Genomic DNA, 20055 nt, shown 5'->3' with positions numbered 1-20055 from the left:
TCTAAAAACCTGCCCTAAGGATACAGGGTGGGGTGGGCATGGAAGGGCTTATTGTAAATCAGTAGGGCTTCTTGGTAGGTCTGAGGCCAGAGGGGAAGACCTGGCTGGGGGAGGAGAGGGTGACCCAGTAGGAGGGAAGACCCAGAACCAAGAACATTCCTTCATGGATAATCGATGACAACTCTATGAGCCCCCACCATGGTGAGGGTTTTAGTGACCATTCTCCTGTCCCAGTAGAAAAGCATAAAGCAAGCTAGGGCCCTAGCCATTGGAGTGACCAACAATGGACCAACAAACTGGGTATCCAGTTACTAGACAGAAAAATGGGGGCTTTTTCCCTTTTACTAACATTAGATGCAAAGCAGGGACTAGTAGATCCATGCTACTGAATATAGCACTGACTGTGAGCTTGAAGGAAGGAACTGTCACAGCAGGGTGGTGCTAATCTGGGAGGCCTTCCTGGAGGAGGGGATCCTAGTTTTATAGATTGGGGAGAAGCTCAGTGTGACAAGGAAAATGGGTGGCTGGAACAGTGTATGAAGGATGCCGTGAGCTTGGTGCCTTGAGACAGATGTCTCTGATGGAGTTTTGTCCTTCTTGTCTCTTGGGAGCAGCAGAGTCAGCAAGGAGGTGGCCAGAATGTGAAGCACCGGCTGCTTCGGGTGGTTCAGCGCCTCTTCCAGTACCAAGTGCTCCTCACAGGTGGGCCCCACAGGAGGTCAGGGTGCACTGAGGTGATGTGGGGGGGAGGCACCTGAGGAAGGGTGCTGGTGATGGTGGCCAACTGTGTGATGACAACCTCCCCTCCTACCATGGTGGGAATGGGTAGAGGGAGGACTACTCTCAATTCCTGGCACCTGCTTCTCCAGACACGCTAGACTCTGCCCCCACCTTCCCTCCAGCTGAGCTTTGGACCCCCTGCTGCCGACATGGAAACCTCACTTTAGTGGCCACCTTCTGTGTCTTACTTCAGCCTCCCCCATCCTAAAACACAGAAACTTGTCCCTTGTGTCCTTGGCAGTGAGGACATTCTTCATTTCCTCGGTGGATGTCTTGTTTCCCTAAAGCTGTTCTTATCACCAAGCCCTTCTTATGGCCCAATCAGTGGTCATTTTCCACTTTGAACCTGCTGTGGCCATCTCTGTGGCTTAACCACTGACCACTTTCTGCTTTTCAGCCCTCTTATTCTGAGGCTTCTGTGATATACTTACTCTTCCCCCCTGCCTCCCTGAGACCTCTCTACTACCCTTCTCCATCTGTGTTGACAACCTCCCAACGTCCACTCTTTCATTAATGTCAGTGTTTCTTGGGGCTCAGTGCTAGGTCCTCTTTCCTTCCTTCCTGTATTACAAACTCTCCACAGGGAGTCATCCCTTCTCTCCCTCCACCTGCCAGAAATACCACACCTCTCTTCTGAGCTCCAGACTCATTTACCCAGCTGACTCCCAAATGGACAAAGACACCACTCCTGGGGTACTGCTGTCCCAGTAAGGGAGATGGACACCCACACATAGAGATATGCGTGTAATTCCAGGTAGTGACCAAGGCCATAATGAAAGTATATTAGGGCCAACAGACATGGAATTTGTTCATCTAATTCAGCGAATGTATATTGAGCGTCTACTGTGTACAAGGTTCTGTGCTAGATCCTAGAGATACAGCAGTGAATTAAACAGCCAAAACTCTGTGACACTGTGGAGCTTATACTTTAACAAACTAACAAGGAAATAAAGATATGTCAGTGACAAGAGCTCTGAAGAAAATCGGGCTGAGGGGATGGGGGTAATAGGGCTCTGAATTAGATACAGCACTCAGGAAGGACCTCTCTGAGGAGGTAACACTCCATAGAGATCTCTGCCAGGTGAGGACACAAACCCTATGAAGACCTGGAGAAAGAGAGTACCGGTAGAGGGAGTAGTGAGTGCAAGGACCTGGGGGTAACAGGCTTGGTGTGTTCAAACAATAGTAAGAGTGCCAGCATTGCCAGAATGAGTGAGTGACATGGAGAAGTCACTGGAGAGAGGCCAGCCCATGTAGAGCTTGTGGGTATAAATGTGTTAAAGGTTTAATATATCACACTCCACTGTGTTGATGGTCACATCTGTTCCCCCAGTAGACAATGTGCTTCTCAAGAGGCAGGGATTCACCTTGTCTGTGTCCATATGCCAAAGGCATAGCATAGTGCCCAGCACACAGCAAGCACTCGATGGAGACTTGTTGAATGAATGAATGACTAGCAGTGCTGGCAGTGATGCTGGTGATGATTCAGGAGGCTGTTTTGTTCTAGTGTGGTGGTGTGGAGGGCTAACAGGGATGAGAGGGTGGATACCCCATTCTGGCACTTTTCCTCCAAGTCTAGAAGGGGGGCTTCTGCTGTGGACAGGAGGGACTGGCCTCCCAGGGGCAAACTGACCCTGGCTCTTGTTCTCCTTGAAGACTTTTTTTTTTTTTTCTCTTGCAGACTATTTAAACAACCTTTGTCCGGACTCAGCTGAGTACGATAACACGCAGGGTAAGTGCAGCATGAACCTGGAGGATGAGGACATGTTCCTCTTTAGGTCTCTGTTCTCCCAGCTCTGGTGCAGGATATAGCCCCCTCCCTGGCAGCTGCATATGCAGTGGGCAGGAAACCTCTGGGGCTTCTGAGATGATTCCCCCTCATCTCAGGCACAGGCATCCCTGGGATGGGCTGCCACCCAGTCAAAGAAGAGGGCAGTAATCAGAATTTGGTGCTAGGAGGTGGTGTCAGGTCTCAGAAAGTCACCGTAGTGTCCCTATTTCCTCCCAGTTCTATGTGACTGTCCATGCATATGAACTACCAGGGCAGTCCCTATTTTAACATATTCAGTTTACAGCCAAGGGAACTAAGGTATAAAGTGGTCAACTCACTGCCAAGGACACTTAGGCAGTAGTAGCACAACAAGGGTTGGGCCTGTAACCTGATCCAGCTGTGGGAAAACTTGGTGCCACCCACACACAAGCCCCTGCAACTGCAGTGATCTTGGGGAGTGGGTGGGAGAGAGGAGAAGACAGAAAAGAGGTGAGGATGGTGGCTCCTCGACTGGCCCTCCTCTACAGAAGGTCTGCTATCTTCTCTGCTTCCCTCCACAGGTGCACTGACGCTCATCTCCAAAGTCACAGACCGTGCCAACGACAGCATGGAGCAAGGGGTAAGTCTGTTTCCTGGGCGCCTTCTCTGGGATTCAGGTCTAGGACTCCCTCTAGCCTGCCCAGGTCTGTCTTGTGATACTCCACTTCTGGGGGTGCTACAGGCAACCATCTGCTGGGACCTGGCAAAGAGTTCTTGGCCCTTGGGTTCTGGCCCTGACACTTGCTGTGTGACCTCAGGTACTGTGTATTCCTGTCTGGGTCTCTGGTTCACCATTACGGTAGTGAGGGGGCTACAGACCTGTACAGATCTGGTGAGTAATGTCCTGATTGTGGGTCTGAGAACCTCTGCTTCAGCACCTGGAGTGCCTTGTAAGTTACAGATTCCTAGGCACTCCTTAGAATATCTTTGGGGCAGGTCTAGGGATATACATTTTTAACAAATACCCCAGGTAGATATTTTGCTCACAAAAGTTTGAAAACCACTGGTCCACAAGAATATGTGAGCTCTAAGTGCACGCCTGGTTCTGCCAGAATGTACCTGGTATTTAGTAAATAGTTTTCTGCCAAGGATGAAAAGAGAACTTTATCCCACATCCTAACTCTATTCGAGTGGTATGTTGATTACTTGTGTCCCATATTTTCTGCTCCACTAAGGTGAGACTAGAGCTTTGTGTTGAGAAGTATCCTGAGGCTGAGTCCTAGCTCAGGGGGAAGGAGTTTGGTGGTCAGGTTAGTAATATGTTCCACGGGCAGAGATGGGAGTGATGGTGCTATGCCTGCAGAGTACTTCCTCAGCTCTGCTATGGCAAATACACAGAGCATCATTTTAGTGAGTCATCCACATGTAGAAGAAGAGGAGGAGAGTCACATCTATGGGACACCTACTCCATGTCAGTCTTGTGTTGGTGCCTGGTGATACAGAGTTAAGACATGAATACCAGCACAGAGGATATCACAGTGTATGGAGGAGTAAACATGTGGACATGATAAGCATCATAATGGAGAGAGAAAATGCTACATGGTTCGGAGAACTAAGCTTTCCCTGCCAGCCGGGGCTGTGAGAAGAGATGATGTGGGAGGTGCCCCCACAGGGAGGACACATGCCTCAAAAGCAGAGAGAGGAAAGTTGTGCCAGGAAAGGGGCCTAGCCTGGGCAGAGGCATGGAGAGTGAGAAGCATAGGTCACATCAGAGATCAGAGAGCAACCCAGCATAGGTGGAAGATGGGAGCAGGGTATGTGGGGTAGGACAAGAGTCTGAAGAGATGGTGTGCTGAGTGTGGAGGCAAAAGCCAGCTGGATGTGAAAATCGGTACATCAGACATGTCATCATCATTGGGTCGTCTGCCCTCCAGCTCTGGGGTCCATGAGCTCCTTGGTGCATGTTGTTTTGGCATCTTGTACATATGTAAGATTTCCTTCATTGTAGCCACAGACGGGAATGCTTTGGCGTCCCTTGCCCCATTGTGACGGACATAGCAGCAGATGGGCTGGCTTCTCTGCATCTCGCTTAGCCAGGGATGCCTCTGTTTCCAAAAAGGAAGACTGGGCCAGGAAGGGCCTTGTCTTCCCTCCTGCAGGTGGCACCCTCCTGCAGAAGGAACTGGAGGCGCTGCAGCCAGAGCCCCCACAGTGCCTTCCCCCAGCTTTCTTGAAGACTGGGGTTAGGTACTGTGCCTGGCACAGGCTGGCTTCTGTCTCTCCAGCTGCCGGGGGATACCACACTGGGCCTGCTCTGGATTAGCAGCCCCTACTGCACACTTCCTGGGATCAGGGTAGGACTCTGCCTGGGCCATGGACAGGGTGAGTCCTGCCCAATGCCGGGGCAGAGCTCAGTGGCTTGAGAGGCTAAAGGACAGGCTGGGGCTCTGCCTCTCCCTCCCCATGGCCACTACCCACCTCAGGCCTCATCACCTCCAACCCTGCCATTTCATTCAGAGTGATCCTGTTAAAATATGTCTGGTGGTGCCATTCCCCCATTTTATAAAGCCTTCTGCGTCTCCACATTGCCTTCAGTAGAATCTGGGAAGTACTTATTGGTTGTAAGAACCAGGGAAGGTTTCCTGGAGGCGGTAGCATTCACGTGGGTTTTATGCTCACATCAAACCATTGCTGTAACTCCCCACAAAGGTAGCTAAGTTAGAGATACGTTTTCTAGGACGAGCCACATCCCACCACCCTAAAATGGGGCCCACATACCCACCTGACACCAGGTCTGAAATGCCACTAATAAGCTCACTAGGACAGAGTACTGACAGCCAAGCCAAACTATAAATCCATTTAGCAGCCTGTTAACAGAAAACTGTTAGGTGATGGGAGAGGCTTTGGGAAGTGTGACTCTAAGAGCAGTGGCCCAGGTGACCCCTCCTGCCGTGATCCTCATATTTTGATGGAGGACAAGGGAGCAATGGGAGCAGTAAGGAAGACAGGATGGGAAAGTTTTAGAAGGGGGAGAAGTCATCCTTACCAGCTTTTCAGGAAAGGCTGTGGCAGATTCCTGTGTAGCATCCTTCTCCTGGTGACCACGGCTGTCTCTGTTGAGCAGGGCGCCCTATGTTCTCTAATCCTCAGGGGAACTATTATCAGCCCAGTGTCACAAGCAAGGAAACTGAGGCCTGGAGAGACAGGTTGCTTCACACACGATCCCTCAGGTCTCAGCGTGGGAGCTGGGTTTGAATGGGAGCCTTTCTTAGCCACCAGCCTGACATGCCTGCATGTGTCAGTTACAGGTTCAGACCTGCAACCTCACACATATTCTTGGATGAAAACATATCCACCTGTCCATGCACATGGCCCTGCTCCTCTTTCACTGACACACAGAGATGTACACAAGGACTGTTCCTCTCTTTCCCACATCGGGTCTGTCTTTTCTTCACCCAGCCCTGAGGAATGTCATGAAATGTAGGCCTGGAGGTTTAGAGTTGGCTCCAGGTTTGTGAGCACTGGGAACTCCTTCAGGAACTGGTCACAGGTTGCATCAGAGAGTGGAGGCTACTTGCTTCTAACTGCAGTCACTCAAACCAAGCCTCAGATTCCCAGAAGGAAAATCCCACATCTGCTTGCAAGTTCAGGCTTTCAAGGCTTTAGATCAAAGTAGCAATTGACTTTCCTCTTCCCCATAGCATGAAAGTAAACTGTCGCCCTTTAGAACAGAGTGAGGGGACAGGTGTATGTCTGGGCTCTGATTTTCACTGTCATTTTTTTAAATAGACTTCAAAAAATTTTTGTATTGAAGTACAATACACGTAACATAAAATGGACCATCTTAGCCATTTCTTTTTTTTAAAGATCTTATTTATTTATTTGACAGAGACCACAAGTAGGCAGAGAGGCAGGCAGAGAGAGGAGGAAGCAGGCTCCCCTCTGAGCAGAGAGCCCAATGCAGGCTCAATCCCAGGACCCTGAGATCATGACCCGAGCCGAAGGCAGAGGCTTTAACCCACTGAGCCACCCAGGCGCCCCATAAAATGGACTGTCTTAGCCATTTCTAAGTGCACTGTTCATCATCATGAAGCACATTGACATTGTTGTTTGACCATCACCACCGTCTGCCTTTAGAACTTCCGCACCGTCTCCAACTGAAACTGTCCTGACTAAACACTGAGCCCTTCCCCCAGCCCCTGGCAACCACCATCCTACTCTCTGAACAGATTTTATTTCTTAGAACAATCGCCATTACTCTTAAGTCCCTGTCTGATGGTTCTAACATTTGTGTCACCTCTCCTTGTTTTGTTGAATGCTTTATTTCTTGAAAACGAGTTGGGGTTCGTTCTTGCTTTTTATATTTCTCATAATGTTTGATCGAACGCCGATAATATGTGTTGGAAGAATTGTGGAGACTGGCGGAGTATCTACCCCAGCAGTGGGAGTGCCTGTGTTTTGATCGTGCCATTCACGTAAGGGGTGGGAGTTGGGTTTGGGTTCTGTTACTGCTCTGTCACCTTCAGAGCCCCACAGATGTCACACTCATCCAGAGGGGGCTGCTATTACCTGGCACTGTTTGTGGGGCCTGAGATGCCAGAGAGCTTTTCTTACTTTCCTTCTCTACCTGTAGCTTTTAGCAACCCCTGCACCACAGAAGGGGCCTCTCTCCATGCTCTTGCCCCTTCTCAGAGAGAGACTGCTGTTTCCTGTTATGCAGCACTGCGCTCCCAAGTCTCTGCTCTCTGGGACAAAGCCTTGGTCTTAGGCAGGGCCTGCTAGCCAGGCTTTCTCTGCCGTGCTGTCCCTCCTCTGCATGGTAGCCAAACACGGCTATGGCTGTGGCAGGGCTTGGATGGGTTTCTGCTTTGTATTCATGCACAATCCTGGGCCCAAGGGGGTATCTCCCTTCTCCTCAGGGAAGACGGCTTTTACTTCTGCCCTATCCCCAGGAGCAGTGAGTGGCACTTGGCCTGTCCTCTGGGAGTGGATTTCTTGGCCTCTCCCAGGGGCTGAGGGTTTTATACAAGAGAGGGGGCTGGGATTTTATGCCAGCCCCCCATTGGCAGCCTGCATGCCTTCACCACCAAGGGGGTTTCTTTCTGGCCCCCTCCCCTGCCCCTAGTCTTCCTTGTGAGCACCTGGCAGGAACTGCTAGAAAAGAGCTCGCGAAGTGACTGCAGATGTGCCTGGCGTCTGGGGCTCTCTGTTATTCTAAACTGTCCCACCAGCCCACACCTGACCTTTCAGAATCCATTAACATTTTAGCTGCTTTCTTCTCATCCTCCTTTATGCTGGCCGCCTCTTCCTCTGTGTGTTGGCAACAGTGCATGTGTCTCACGTCGCTGTGAAGGGGCTTGTCAATCTTCGGGATTCAGGTCCATTGGTGGCCTTGTGACTTCAGCTCACTAGCAGATGTAAGAAGAGCCAGTGCTCTAGTAGATTAGCCTTTTCTTATTATCAGGCTAGGGACACTGTTCTCTTGCAGCATTCTACATCATGAGTGGAAATGGAACAACGGCTACACATTTCTAATGTTCAGGATTTTGTGCCCAAAACTATGGACAGGGTAAAAGGCTCTTCAAGGCAATTTTCCTACATAAAATTTTCACCTCGTTAATTGACATGCAGCCTGACCCTGCATAAGGCTCAGGGGGCACCCACCCCATGGTTAGATGCTCGTTATTTCTAGTATAATGGGGTGCTGTACAGAGGGAAGGGAGGCATGTCCCTGCATGTTGTGGGTAACCCAGTGAGGGCCAACAGTTCCCAGACACGCTTATTTTTCTTCAAGGAGCACAGATGTATTTCTTCCCCTGGTGGAACGTGTTCTTGATTACTCTCCCTCAGAGGCCCCACCCCAGGCTGTAAGCCCAGAGAGACAGTCTGGTCTGGAGTCTGGATGCTCCAGGCCTTATGGGGTATGCAGATGTAGAGTAGGAGCCATGGCCTGGAGATATATATCAGTATCAGATAGCACAGCAAGGGCAAGTGACTTTGCCCATGGCCTGCAGAAGATGGCAACATCGGATCCAGGCCCAGAGGGGCTAGCCTGAGGATAGGCAGGCCACGTGCCGGGCATCCTGCAGACCCACGCCCAGGTCCTGAACCAGCCACTGACAGGAGGTCAGATTTTGGGCACAGCCCTTCTGGGTTCCGTTTTCCTCCTCTGAAGTAGAAGCAATGCCACTCCTAACAGAGGGAATAAGACCCCTTTAAGGGGTCCTGACCATCTCTCCCTTGCTCTCCTCCCACCCATAGGAAAACCTGCAGAAGTTGGTCCACATTGAGCACAGTGTTCGGGGCCAAGGGGATCTCCTCCAGCCAGGAAGGGTGAGTGCCACCGCCGACATGGGCAGGGACAGAGGGCGGCCTGGTAGGCAAGCCGTCGGGGAGGCTCTGATAAGACCCATTGTTCAACTGGGCTGGTCCCAGACAGGCCTGGCTGCAGGTGCTGTTTACCCGTGGAGAGAGGGAGGGAGGGCAGGGCCCGGGCTCTGCTGGGCTCACAAGGCCCATGGGCCGCCTCCCCTGCCCTGGGGTTTTCCACTTTCAGGACCTTTAAAGAAACAGTGCCATTTGGGTTTAGTGTGCCCTGTGGTTCTTTTCATCTCTGAGAAGAAGAGACGCCGAGTATTTTTAGTTTAGCCCAGCATTGCTGGAAAATCAGGAAAACCATCTCTCAAGAGCCCCAACAAATCATCTTAAAATAATAACATTTTTCAAGAGACAAATTTACCCACTTCTAAGCTTCCAAATGGAAAACCTAAAACTCAGCCCAAAAATAGTAAAAAGTGTGTTGGTCACCTGCTATGGTCCATGAAGGACAAGAGAAAGAAATGAGAGGTTGTGCTCAAGATAATTTGCTCAGAATTAGCAGGCATAACACTGGTCTGAGATTGTGTAAAATCACATTTGGTGTTTTGGCCCTGGGTCATCAGGTTAGTAACTATTTGTTAAACATCTATTTTATTTATTTTTAAGTAACACCTTCCAGAATCACAGAGCCTGTAGCAACTGTTCACAGGTCCTTAGCTGTTTGGCAAACCTTCAGAGGCTCCATTCTGAAGGTCTCCTTGTGGCAGCAAATCAGGGAAAGAGTCCCTGTCTGGATCACTGGGAAGCCAGCACAGTGTCTGGGGCTTGGGATAAGTCAAGGTGGGGTGCTCCTAAGAAGCAGAGCTGCCTGTCTGTCTCCAGTTGCTGTTGGGGCAAACATGGGCATCTCCCTAACGCTGGGAATCCACTCGGAGCCATTCTTTGGCACTTTGGGAAGCATCATAACTTTGGTTTCCCACTCAGGGCCTTTTCCCAGCCCTTCCTTAGGATGGCAGCAGGCATTAGCCTGACTTCTCAGGTCTGCTTCTCTCCCCACAGGAGTTTCTGAAGGAGGGGACCCTGATGAAAGTAACAGGGAAAAGCAGACGCCCTCGGCATCTGTTCCTGGTAAGTACCTGGCCCCCAGCCCAGCCCCCAGACTGTCCCAATTCTGTGACGCTTTCTAGGGTCCTTACTCAGAGACCACTGGAAGGGCGGGGTGGGTGCTAGAACAGAGCCGAATACTGAGGATGAGGAGTGTACTGCAGAGGTGAGCTTTCCAGGGAGCTGAGGGCATAACTCCTCCCAAGCAAAACCCTTTGAGTGATTTTAAATGGAATTTTGCCAAAACCGAATTACCTTTGTCCCCATCTGACACATCCTACCACTGGGAAGTTCTTACCCTAGAAATAACTGTTCAGCTGCCTTCTCTAACTCCTGAGAAAACTGAGATCTTAAAGGAGAGTTTCCTTGGCTGCATCTCCCAGTAGGGAACCAGGGTTGTGACCCCAGTCTAGCATCCCCACTGTGCACGAGACAGAGTACAGTGTAACATTTCTGATACTCTACAGCCACATTCTAGAGTACCAGGGAATGTCCAGGCCTGTCGCTTGGTAACATCAGCCTCTGTGGCTGTGGAGCTACAAGCAGCAATTTGCCCCAGTCTTACGCCTCCAAGTTGTTTTGCCTTTTAAGTTCTCCTACCTGCTGTGTATAATTTTCTCTCTGTTTTTCACTATTTTAGCTTTCATTTTTTAAAAAATTACTGTCAGTCATGGCTGCCCCAACAGTCTCCTTACACTTTGTTAGAATTGTGTGCAAAGTAACAGTAAACAGGCTCCAAGTGTCTAATAACCTGTTTTAGATATTTAGTGAGCACCTCTGGGTGCTGGACCCTGGAAACAAGGAGATAAAAGCCTCATGCTGTACGCTCAACCTTCAGTGTCTAATGTAGATTCGAGTTACAAGAAGAGTGTGAACGGAATCTCAGGGTCCCGGGAGCAGAGAGAGTCAGGGGAAAGCCGTCCTTTGTTCCATAGTCTATGTTCCATAGTCTAAAATTTTGTCTAAAAATTTGAAAACTCGGGGCGCCTGTGTGGCTCAGTGGGTTAAGCCTCTGCCTTCAGCTCAGGTCATGATCTCAGGGTCCTGGGATCGAGCCCTGCATCAGGCTCTTTGCTCAGCAGGGAGCCTGCTTTCCCCTTCTCTCTCTGCCTGCCTCTCTGCCTACTTGTGATCTCTGTCTGTCAAGTATATAAATAAAATCTTAAAAAAAATAAATAAATAAAAATTTGAAACTCTCTTCTACTGACAAGAAATCATACCCTTGAATTTACGGATATCTATGTGGTCATGAGCCAGTGAGAGCAGGTTAGATCCTAACCCAATTCTTAGCCCCTCTGTAACCCTTAGACAAGTTACAGACATTTCTGAGCGTCTGGTTTCCCAGGAGGAAACAGAAATACTGGGATCTTTGGAGAGTTAAATGAGGCACAAAGAAGCAGCTTATCTGGTAACAGTGTCCTCCCTTCTCTCTGACAACCGCCCCATGGGACACAGGTCTTCCATCTGCACCAGCACAGCCCTGGGGAGAGCTGGAGCCCATGACTGTGTCCTTTGAGGATGAAAAACGGAGGTCTGGGATGGTGATAAAGGAGAGCGTGAGCTTTGCAGTCAGATAGACTGGATTCACATCCCAGTTCTGACACTGGTTCTGAGACCCATGGCACATCTGTCATTGCCCTTCTCTTTACAGTGGGGTACTAGTCCCTCCTGCCAATGAGGGAAGGGAGTAAAGCAGCAGCTGGAATAGAGGAAGCTCCATGCTGGTCCCCTAGCCATTCCCCATGGGCCATCTCTGCCCAGGCTCTGTTTGTGCCTGTGCCTCTCACAGGGACCCTGACTGTCAGCGTCCTGATCTTACTGAGTCTATCTTTCCCCCCAGCCCCCCTCCTTCCCCTTGCTCTGTCCTTCTCTCCTCCTCCCCTCCTTCATGTGCCCTCCAGCATCCGACTGGCCTTTCTTCATAGCCTCTCCCTCATGCATCTCTCATGCTTCTCGATGGTAGGCCTGGGTCTCTCTTATTCCTTTGTTATTATTAGGCCATAGCTCCCTGCAGGCTGAACCTGGGTCCCATTCTTTGCTCTGTCTTAGCACAGGACCTTCATAAATATCTCTGGAGAGAGAGATGGGAGGAAGGTTCTTGAGCCAGGAAGAGCCACAATGAACACACTTAAGAATTTTTCTTCCCTGTAAGGTGCCAGTTTCATAAAATACTTGTAACTGTAGAACAAAGGGCATCTGCCCACCAGCACAGGGGTTGTGGTAATGCTACAGAAAGGTTCCCACCATGGTCCAGTGGTCAGTGGGGCTTCCCACTGGTGGCTCATTATCGTGAGAGGCTCCCCTTCTTTCCTCTACAAAGAATTCCTCCATCTTCCTCCAAATCAGGCTGTAAGACACCTGCTCGGAAGAGGCAAGAACTCTGGGCCAGGGGAGGCAGTCTGATCCTGACCACTCATAAAACCGCAGGGTGCTAATGGCAGTTGCCATGGCAGCAGGTGCTTGAGGGGCAGCCACACAAAGGCTGGAAGTGCTCTGATGAGTGACAAGCCAGCTCCCCATGGTGGGCGGGCTTATGAGCCAGGCTCTGTGCCCAGGTTTGGTCACCGTTCCCAGATGGGGCCAGGACTCACCGTGTGGCCACCCCCAACACACCACACCTGAACACGCTGGAGGCGCATTCACTTACGTATGACCCTGCCTCTGCCACTTATAGGCATTGTAACTTTGGGCAGGGTGTCAGCACTCTCTGTGCCTCAGTTTCTCCCTCTGTGAAATGAGGATGATAATGGTAGAGCCTGCCTGGGGGATTGTTGGGGGCTGAATTGAGGTCAGGGTGCTTGGCTCAGCACCTGGCACAGAGTGAGTCTTGTCATTATTAGAAGGGCAGAGCTGGAAGGGACTTTGAAGGTTCCTCTAACCTGGGGGTCATCCTGCCACCTGTTCTTGTTAATAAAGTTCTGTTGGAACAGTCTCATGCATTTGTTCATGAATGGTATGAGTGCTTTTGGACTGCTGTGGCTGAGTTGAATAGTTGTGACAGAGACTCTATGACCCACAAAACTTAAATACTTACTATCTAGGCCTTTAAAGTTTGCTGGTTCCTGGTCTACTCCAACTCTGGTTAGAGACAGTGAGGTCTAAAGAGAGGAAGGTTTTGCCTGAGCTCACCCAGCAGCTCTGTGTCCAGGCCAGTTCTCCTCCACTGCTCTGGCTGCAATGTTGGGATCCTAAGAGCTGGTGGCGGGAAGCCTCATCTGTCTGTTCCCTCAGCAGACTCTCTGTGGGGGGAGGAAGTGCTAATCCTGAGTTCTTGCTCTGTTTCAGCCCCTTAGAGGCCTTGTCCTGTTCAGTCCTCACAACACCCTAGTTTATGCTGGCTCCCATGTGTGGTGGGTTCACTGGGGGCCATTCTTTCTCAGCATCCATAATGAGGTGGGTGCGGCAGTGCCTCCCTGCTTTGTGGGGAGGAAGCTGAGGCGCAGAGGGAGCCAGCTTGCCCACAGTCACATAGCTGCTACAGAACAGGGTGAGAACTGATACCTTTTCAGACTATAAACCTTTTAGCTAAACAGAAACACACTCCCCTATGGAAGTGAGGCGACTTCCGCAGTTTTTCCTCTCTGCCCTGGATGGGGGCAAGGAGCTTCAATTGTTCATTCAGCAAATACTGAATACCTACTGTGGTCACTGGAGATACACCAGTGACCGGGACCCACCAGCTCGCTATCCTCAAGGAGCTCCCGCCCCTTCTCTCCCTTAACTGGACTTTATGACAGCTTCATCTGTAGAGTAAAACATATCAGTCTTAAGTGTACGTACCTGCCTGCTGACTAATACGTGCCATTGTGTAACTACCACCTGGGTCAAGATATAGCATATTTCTAGACACCCCCCAAAAAGTTGTCCTGTGCCCCTTAGAACTCACTTCCCCCATCCCCTTCCCCAAGCAGCCACTGGCCTAATTTCCGTCACTACAGATTAGTGTTGCCTGATCTGAATCTTTACAGAAATGTTATGAAGCAGTGTGCACCCCCTGCGTCTGACTTGTTTCACTTAGCATGTTTTTGAGATTCATCATGCTACAATGTGGACCATCAGCCCCTTTTGGTTGCTGTGTAGTTCTCTGCGGTATGGATGTACCATAGTTCATTTATCCATTTACCTGTTGTTTAGACATTTGGGGTGTTTCCACTGTTGGACTGTTACAAATAAAGCCTCTGTGAACATTCCTGTACTTGACTTTTTGTGGACAACTGCATTTTTTCCTCTTAACTCTTGATGTAGAAGTGGAATTTAAGGAAAGGGACTCATGTGTTTGCTGTGGGTGGTTTTGCTCTCCTGTGAGGGTCACTGGCGAAGGCAGGATGCCTCTGCTCTCCAGAGTTCAGTGATCTGCCAGGGCAGACACCCTACACAGCCTTCATGTCTGATGGGGTTCCCTTCTTTCCAGATGAGTGATGTGCTCCTGTACACATATCCCCAGAAGGATGGGAAATACCGGCTAAAGAACACATTGTCAGTTGCCAGTATGAAGGTAAATGCCTGGTGCTAGGGACCCTGGGGTAGGTGAGGAGAGGAGACCTCAGGGGAAGAAAGACAGTATCCCCGCTTCTAGGAGCACATTGACCAGCAGGAAGAGGCAGCCCCAAGAAAACAGTGTTACATTGTGGGTTATAGCAGGATCGTGCTGTCCGTAGTCCAGAGAGAGGAGAGAGGGAAGGAGGACTTCCTGGAGAAGGGGAGCTGCATCCTTTAGGGTAGATAATATTTGGACAGATGGGGAAGTAGAAAGGGACGGACATCCTAAAAAGAGGAAAACACATAAGGAAACATTTGGAGGGAGGGAACAAGTGGGTATTCAGTAAAGTTTTTTAAACTGGTAAAATATACATAACATAAATTTACCATGTTAACCATTTCTAAGTATACAGTTCAGCTACATTAAGTATATTCACACTGTTGTGCAACCATCGCCACCATTCATTTCTAGAACTTTCATCATCTCCAGATGAAACTCCAGCCTCATTCCTAAACCCCCCATTTCTCCAGCCTCCAACCCCTGGCATCCACCATCCTACTTTTTGCCTCTAGGAATTTGCTCTCGATAATTCATGTAAATAGAATCCTCTAGTATTTGTCTTTTTGTGACTGGCATTTCTCAGTTAGCAGGATGTCCTCAAGGGGCATCCGTGTTGCAACATGTGTCAGAATGTCCTCCCTTTTTATGGCTTAATGATATTCCATTGTACATATAGACCATATATTTTTTTTTCCATTTGTTCTTGGATGGACATTAAGCTCCTGTTACCTTTTGGCTACTATGAATAATGCTGCTATGAACAGGTATACAGATACCTGTACAGAGCCTGCTTTTAGTCTTTAGGGTACATGCCCACCTTCCTAGGGGTGACCACAGAGTTGGAGCCGGCACTCCCCCCAGCACACACACACAGACACACACACAAAGACACACACAACATCTACCACCAATTGAAGGTTTATCCTTTTCAGATAAGGAAACTCAGGCTCAGAGAGGGATGGTGGCAGGACCAGAAGAACAGTCAGGTCTGTGGTTGCCCCTCCCTGCCCCCACACTGACAGTCTGCTGTTGGTTTTCCAGGTCAGTCGCCCTGTGATGGAGAAAGTGCCATATGCTCTAAAGATTGAGACTTCCCAGTCCTGCCTGACTCTATCTGCGAGGTATGGGGAGGTGGGTAGAGGGAGGGTCTGGGGGAGAGAAGGGCAGGATGTTACAGGTGTGGTTAAAGGTTGGAATAACAGATTGGATGTGTCATTTCTATTTTAGTATTACAATATAAGTCAAGGGACTTACTTTCTAGAGCCTGTCATTTAACTGTAACAATAATAATATCTCATGTTTTAAAAGTTTACAGATTATTGGGTCTTTACAGCAATGCAAGAAGTTAAGGCGAGTAAAAAATGCATTGTACACTTCAGTTCATGAAGTGGTCTGCTTTTAGGCTTTCTTATCCGGAGAGTGAGAGAAAAACATAAGTGAGCATTCATGGTTTGCCTTTCCCTGGTTTGGGGGTGTGGCCTTTCCGTCAGCAGTGTCTATGTTTTCTCCAGGCCTTCGTCTACCCAGGGATCCTGCCTCACTCACTCTAGGCAGCAAAAGAGCTTCCCCCACTCCCTCTTTCAGGGAAGGGCCAACTCGAGTCTCTGGGCTCAAGAAACCAGGCAGAGTGGCCCCAGTAGGGGCCACTGTGGGGGCTGGGACACAGTGTCCAAGGAAAGGGTGTCTCCCCTCTCAGCCGGGGCATGACCCTGGGGGTGGCTGCAGTGCCCTTTGGGTGCGGTGGTGGTTCCAGGATGCACACACACTGATACGTTCTCATGCATTGCATTTACTCCTTCAGCATTTAGTAGCCACTCCTCAGTGCCAGGTCCTGTGCTGAGGACACAAGAGTTCAACCGAGCTTGCTTGGGGGAGGCCTGCATGAAGGGCAGGAGAGTTACGTACAGGTCATGATATAGAGCGTAACTGCTCTAATAGTTAAAAAAGTGTTGATGACAAGAGTAACATGCATTGGGTACCTGCTGGGTCTCAGCCCCTCCTCTGACCCCATTGCCACCCTCGGCTGTGGGGCTTGAGCCTTCTCTCATGCATAGGGAATTGGGGCCTGGAGAGGTGTCACATGGCCATGTGAGGGGGAACTGGGGCTCAAATGCAGGACTGTGTGACCCAGATCTCTTATCCACTACTGTCTACTATCCAAGTGAGTAGAAGAAACCTTGAAAATTCGAAGGAGTAACCACCCATCTGGGGAAGTGAGGGAAGGCTTCCTGGAGGTGATGCCTAGATGGGGTTCCATGGCATCTTTTCTCCTCATCTCTAGGTAAAGTCAGGGGCCTGAGAAGGCCAGGGTATGGTTTCTATTTGCTGAGCTGTGAGGTGTGGGTGAGGACAGGCCGCAATCAGCCCTTCAGGTGATGCTGCCCATCTCTGTTAGGCAGGGGTACTGCCCCTTGGCCAGTGGCCTCCAGGAGCCACTGTCACTGACCAACCGGTCACCTTCCTGCACGCCTAGGTGCTTCATGCTGAAGCTTCCAGGAGACAGGCAGACCCATACATCTCCCTTCAGGGACATGGCATCTGGTTGTCCATTCCTCCCACCTCCCTCCCAGACCAACCTGGTCCTGGCTCCTGGCTTCCCTGCGGGCAGGCCACACTCTTACTCAGGGTGGGAGTGCCACCTAGTGGGCCCTGGGAGAATTGTTACCCTGCTGCCTTCTAGGACAACGTTCACCATTCAGAAAATCCTGAATGGGTTTTGGGAATTGTGAAGTCAACTCGTTGGGTGAGAGTGTGTCTGGGAAGCTATGTGGGAAAATGGGGAGGACGATGGGGTGACAGGGATGTTAAACTTTTCCATTTTTGCCTACCCCTCCTCCCCTCGTGTACACAGTCCTCTGCACCCTGCTCCCATCCCTCCTAAGGGTGGTACCCACTGCGCCTCCCTCGTGCCCTTTGCTTCTGCTCGGTGCTTTGCCATTAACAAGCCCACATGTCATTTCTTCCCCACAGCAGCTCTGGGAGGTAGGGATAGTGGTGACAGTTCTGAGTTGCAGGGAAACAAGCAGGCCCAGAGGATAGCTTCCTTGCCCTGGCTGCCCTGCTCGTAGAGGTACCCAGATACAATCTAGGCCGGTCTGGCAGATGGCCAGTGCTTGGCAGGACCTCAGACACCAAGAGGCGTGGCCAAGGGAAAGGTGGGGGGACTTGATCTACACCGAGAAGCAAGGCCAAGCCACTGTGCATGCTGCATGCCTTGCTCATGCCGCTTTGTGCCCACAGCTCCTGTGCAGAACGGGATGAGTGGCACAGCTGTCTGAGCAGAGCCCTCCCTGAGGATTATAAGGCCCAGGCTCTGGCTGCCTTTCACCACAGTGTGGAGGTGAGTGGGGTTCCTGAGACCCACCTGACAGCAGCCTCACAGCCCTGAGTTTCGGGGGCTGCCCCCACACCCAGAAGGACTCGCAGCTCCTTCCATTGGGCTCCTCCTCCTACCCCTTGCACCAACTCCACCACGGTCAGGCAGTCACTGTGCAGGCCAAGTAGAGCACCTCCAGCTGGCTGTTTCTCACCCAAGGTTAGCATCCTGGAGGATGCAGTGGGGTGGGGTGAGGAGTTGTAGAATTAGAATCCTCCCACACATACACACCCTGTACAGGAGAAAGGGCACCCATCTAACCATCTCCTGACCATGCCGCTCACCCCATTCCATTGTTGCAGATACGGGAGAGGCTGGGGGTCAGCCTGGGGGAGAGGCCCCCCACTCTGGTGCCTGTCACACATGTTATGATGTGCATGAACTGTGGCTGCGACTTCTCCCTCACCCTGAGGCGTCATCATTGCCATGCCTGTGGCAAGGTGAGTCCCCTTATCTGAGTGAGTGTGAGCATAGGGTCATGTGGGGTGGGTACTCAGGGGCACCCAGCAGTTACTGCTGGGCCAAGAGCAGAGTGTTTTCACACTAACCCTTTGAGGTAGCGATTGTGAAGCCCCATTTGACTGATAGCCTCAAACCAGGGCTCCAAATCCCATTTCATTACACCACTCCATTCCCAAAAGAAAGTCATGGCACATACATATGTCTTTGGAGGAAAAGTATCACGTCCTGGCTAAGGGCTCATCAGAAAAGCTGATAGATACTTGCAGAGAAACTCTGAGTCTTCATGATGGGAGAGCAGGGGGACCTGGCACGGTCCTGTCCTCAGAACAGTCCCTGTAGAGACAGGGAGTGAGTCAGCAGAGGGGAGAGGATGCTGGTCCTGTGCACATGCACATGCACTATTCCAATGTGTGTCCCCACCGGGGCTTGCAGATTGTATGCCGGAACTGTTCAAGAAACAAGTACCCTCTGAAGTACCTCAAGGATCGGATGGCCAAGGTCTGTGACGGCTGCTACGGGGAGCTGAAGAAGAGGGGCGGGGATGTCCCAGGCCTGCTGAGAGGTAACCTGGGGACCGCTGTTCTTCCGGGTGGCTTCTCACTGGCCATTGTTGGCCCTGGAAACCACTCTGCCTGGGGACGCTCAGAACAAAACCAGCCCTGGAGGAGCAAACGGGTTTAAACCCACATCCGCAGCACTGTTTCCCGAAGTGCTGGCTCCATGGGATATCAATAGGCATGCCCAGAAGAAGGGTCTCTGGGAAATGCTGAGCCAGTGCCTCTCTGTGAAGGGGACGGCAGGTGTGGTACTTTGGGTTTCCTTTGCCATGGTGATCCTCTGTTCAAGAATGTTCTATAGGCATGTGTTCTGTGGGACCTTTCCAGGATAAGGATTTTGAGACAGCCAAGGAGTTGCAGATTGGGGAAGGGCTTGAGGGCTCCTTGAGTGATAGAGAAGGTTGAGGAAGCCAAGCTAGCCCCTGAGAGGCTGTGCTCAGGGTACAGGCTTTGCCCAGGCAGGATTGGGCCAAAGGGACAGCAAGTGTATACTGGGCCTGAAACCAAGCACAGAGGACAGCCCAGGTGAAGAAGGTATAGCCGGCATCCAGAGAAAGCCTTCCCTCTTGGCCTCCGTGCCCTTTGTGTCAGCACAGGGAGTGTGCCTGCCTTTCTGGTCACACCTAAATCCCATCATTAGGCCGATTCCCGTCTCCCGAGGGACCCAGAGCTCTAGTTTTATGGGAACTGGCATTCCAAAGCAAGCTGCATCCCTATCTATATGACACTCACCTCCCTTCCCTGTGGCTTGTCTTGGTTACAGAGCGGCCGGTGAGCATGAGCTTCCCCCTGTCCTCCCCCCGCTTCTCGAGCAGTGCCTTCTCATCCGTCTTCCACAGCATCAACCCCTCGACCTTCAAGAAGCAGAAGAAGGTCCCTTCGGCCCTGACCGAGGTAAGGCAGGTGGACTGCCTGTGTGGGAGGTAAGGGATTTAGAAGGCTCATGGTCCTCCTCAGTGGACAGGGTCAGACCTCCCTGCACAACCCCCCCGCCCCGGCTTAGCTCTTCAGGACAAAGAGAATTCCCAATGGGAGACACTAGTGACAGGCCCAACTCATCACTAACAAGGACTTGTCTCTTGGGCGTGACTGAGAACATGCCTGCTTGGTACCAGAAGGCAGGACCCTAACTATCAATGGTGCTAGAAATCTTTCCCATCCCTCTCTC

The 20055-nt window shown here is 50.8% G+C and overlaps 1 protein-coding gene across 2 annotated transcripts in view; it reads left to right on the top strand.

Annotated features, from left to right (window-relative positions):
• Window positions 1-20055, top strand: part of FGD5 (FYVE, RhoGEF and PH domain containing 5) — a 118913-nt gene that overhangs the window by 86713 nt on the left and 12145 nt on the right. Inside the window, exons 8-18 of one of the 2 annotated variants that reach the window (XM_032841650.1) lie at window positions 618-702; window positions 2462-2512; window positions 3112-3170; window positions 8792-8863; window positions 9908-9976; window positions 14364-14447; window positions 15534-15613; window positions 17733-17832; window positions 18171-18308; window positions 18763-18892; window positions 19651-19781. In XM_032841650.1, the coding sequence (XP_032697541.1) occupies window positions 618-702; window positions 2462-2512; window positions 3112-3170; window positions 8792-8863; window positions 9908-9976; window positions 14364-14447; window positions 15534-15613; window positions 17733-17832; window positions 18171-18308; window positions 18763-18892; window positions 19651-19781 (999 nt within the window). Of the gene's footprint in view, window positions 1-614; window positions 703-2461; window positions 2513-3111; window positions 3171-8791; window positions 8864-9907; window positions 9977-14363; window positions 14448-15533; window positions 15614-17732; window positions 17833-18170; window positions 18309-18762; window positions 18893-19650; window positions 19782-20055 lie in introns of both variants that reach the window. The other variant, XM_032841649.1, reaches the window with a different exon arrangement.

This window comes from Lontra canadensis, unplaced genomic scaffold, assembly GCF_010015895.1.
Source record: "Lontra canadensis isolate GAN:19392208 unplaced genomic scaffold, GSC_riverotter_1.0 scaffold124, whole genome shotgun sequence".
Taxonomy (NCBI): Eukaryota; Metazoa; Chordata; class Mammalia; order Carnivora; family Mustelidae; genus Lontra; species Lontra canadensis.
Note: the sequence above shows the minus strand (reverse complement) of the source record. Positions and strands in the feature narration are given on the sequence as shown.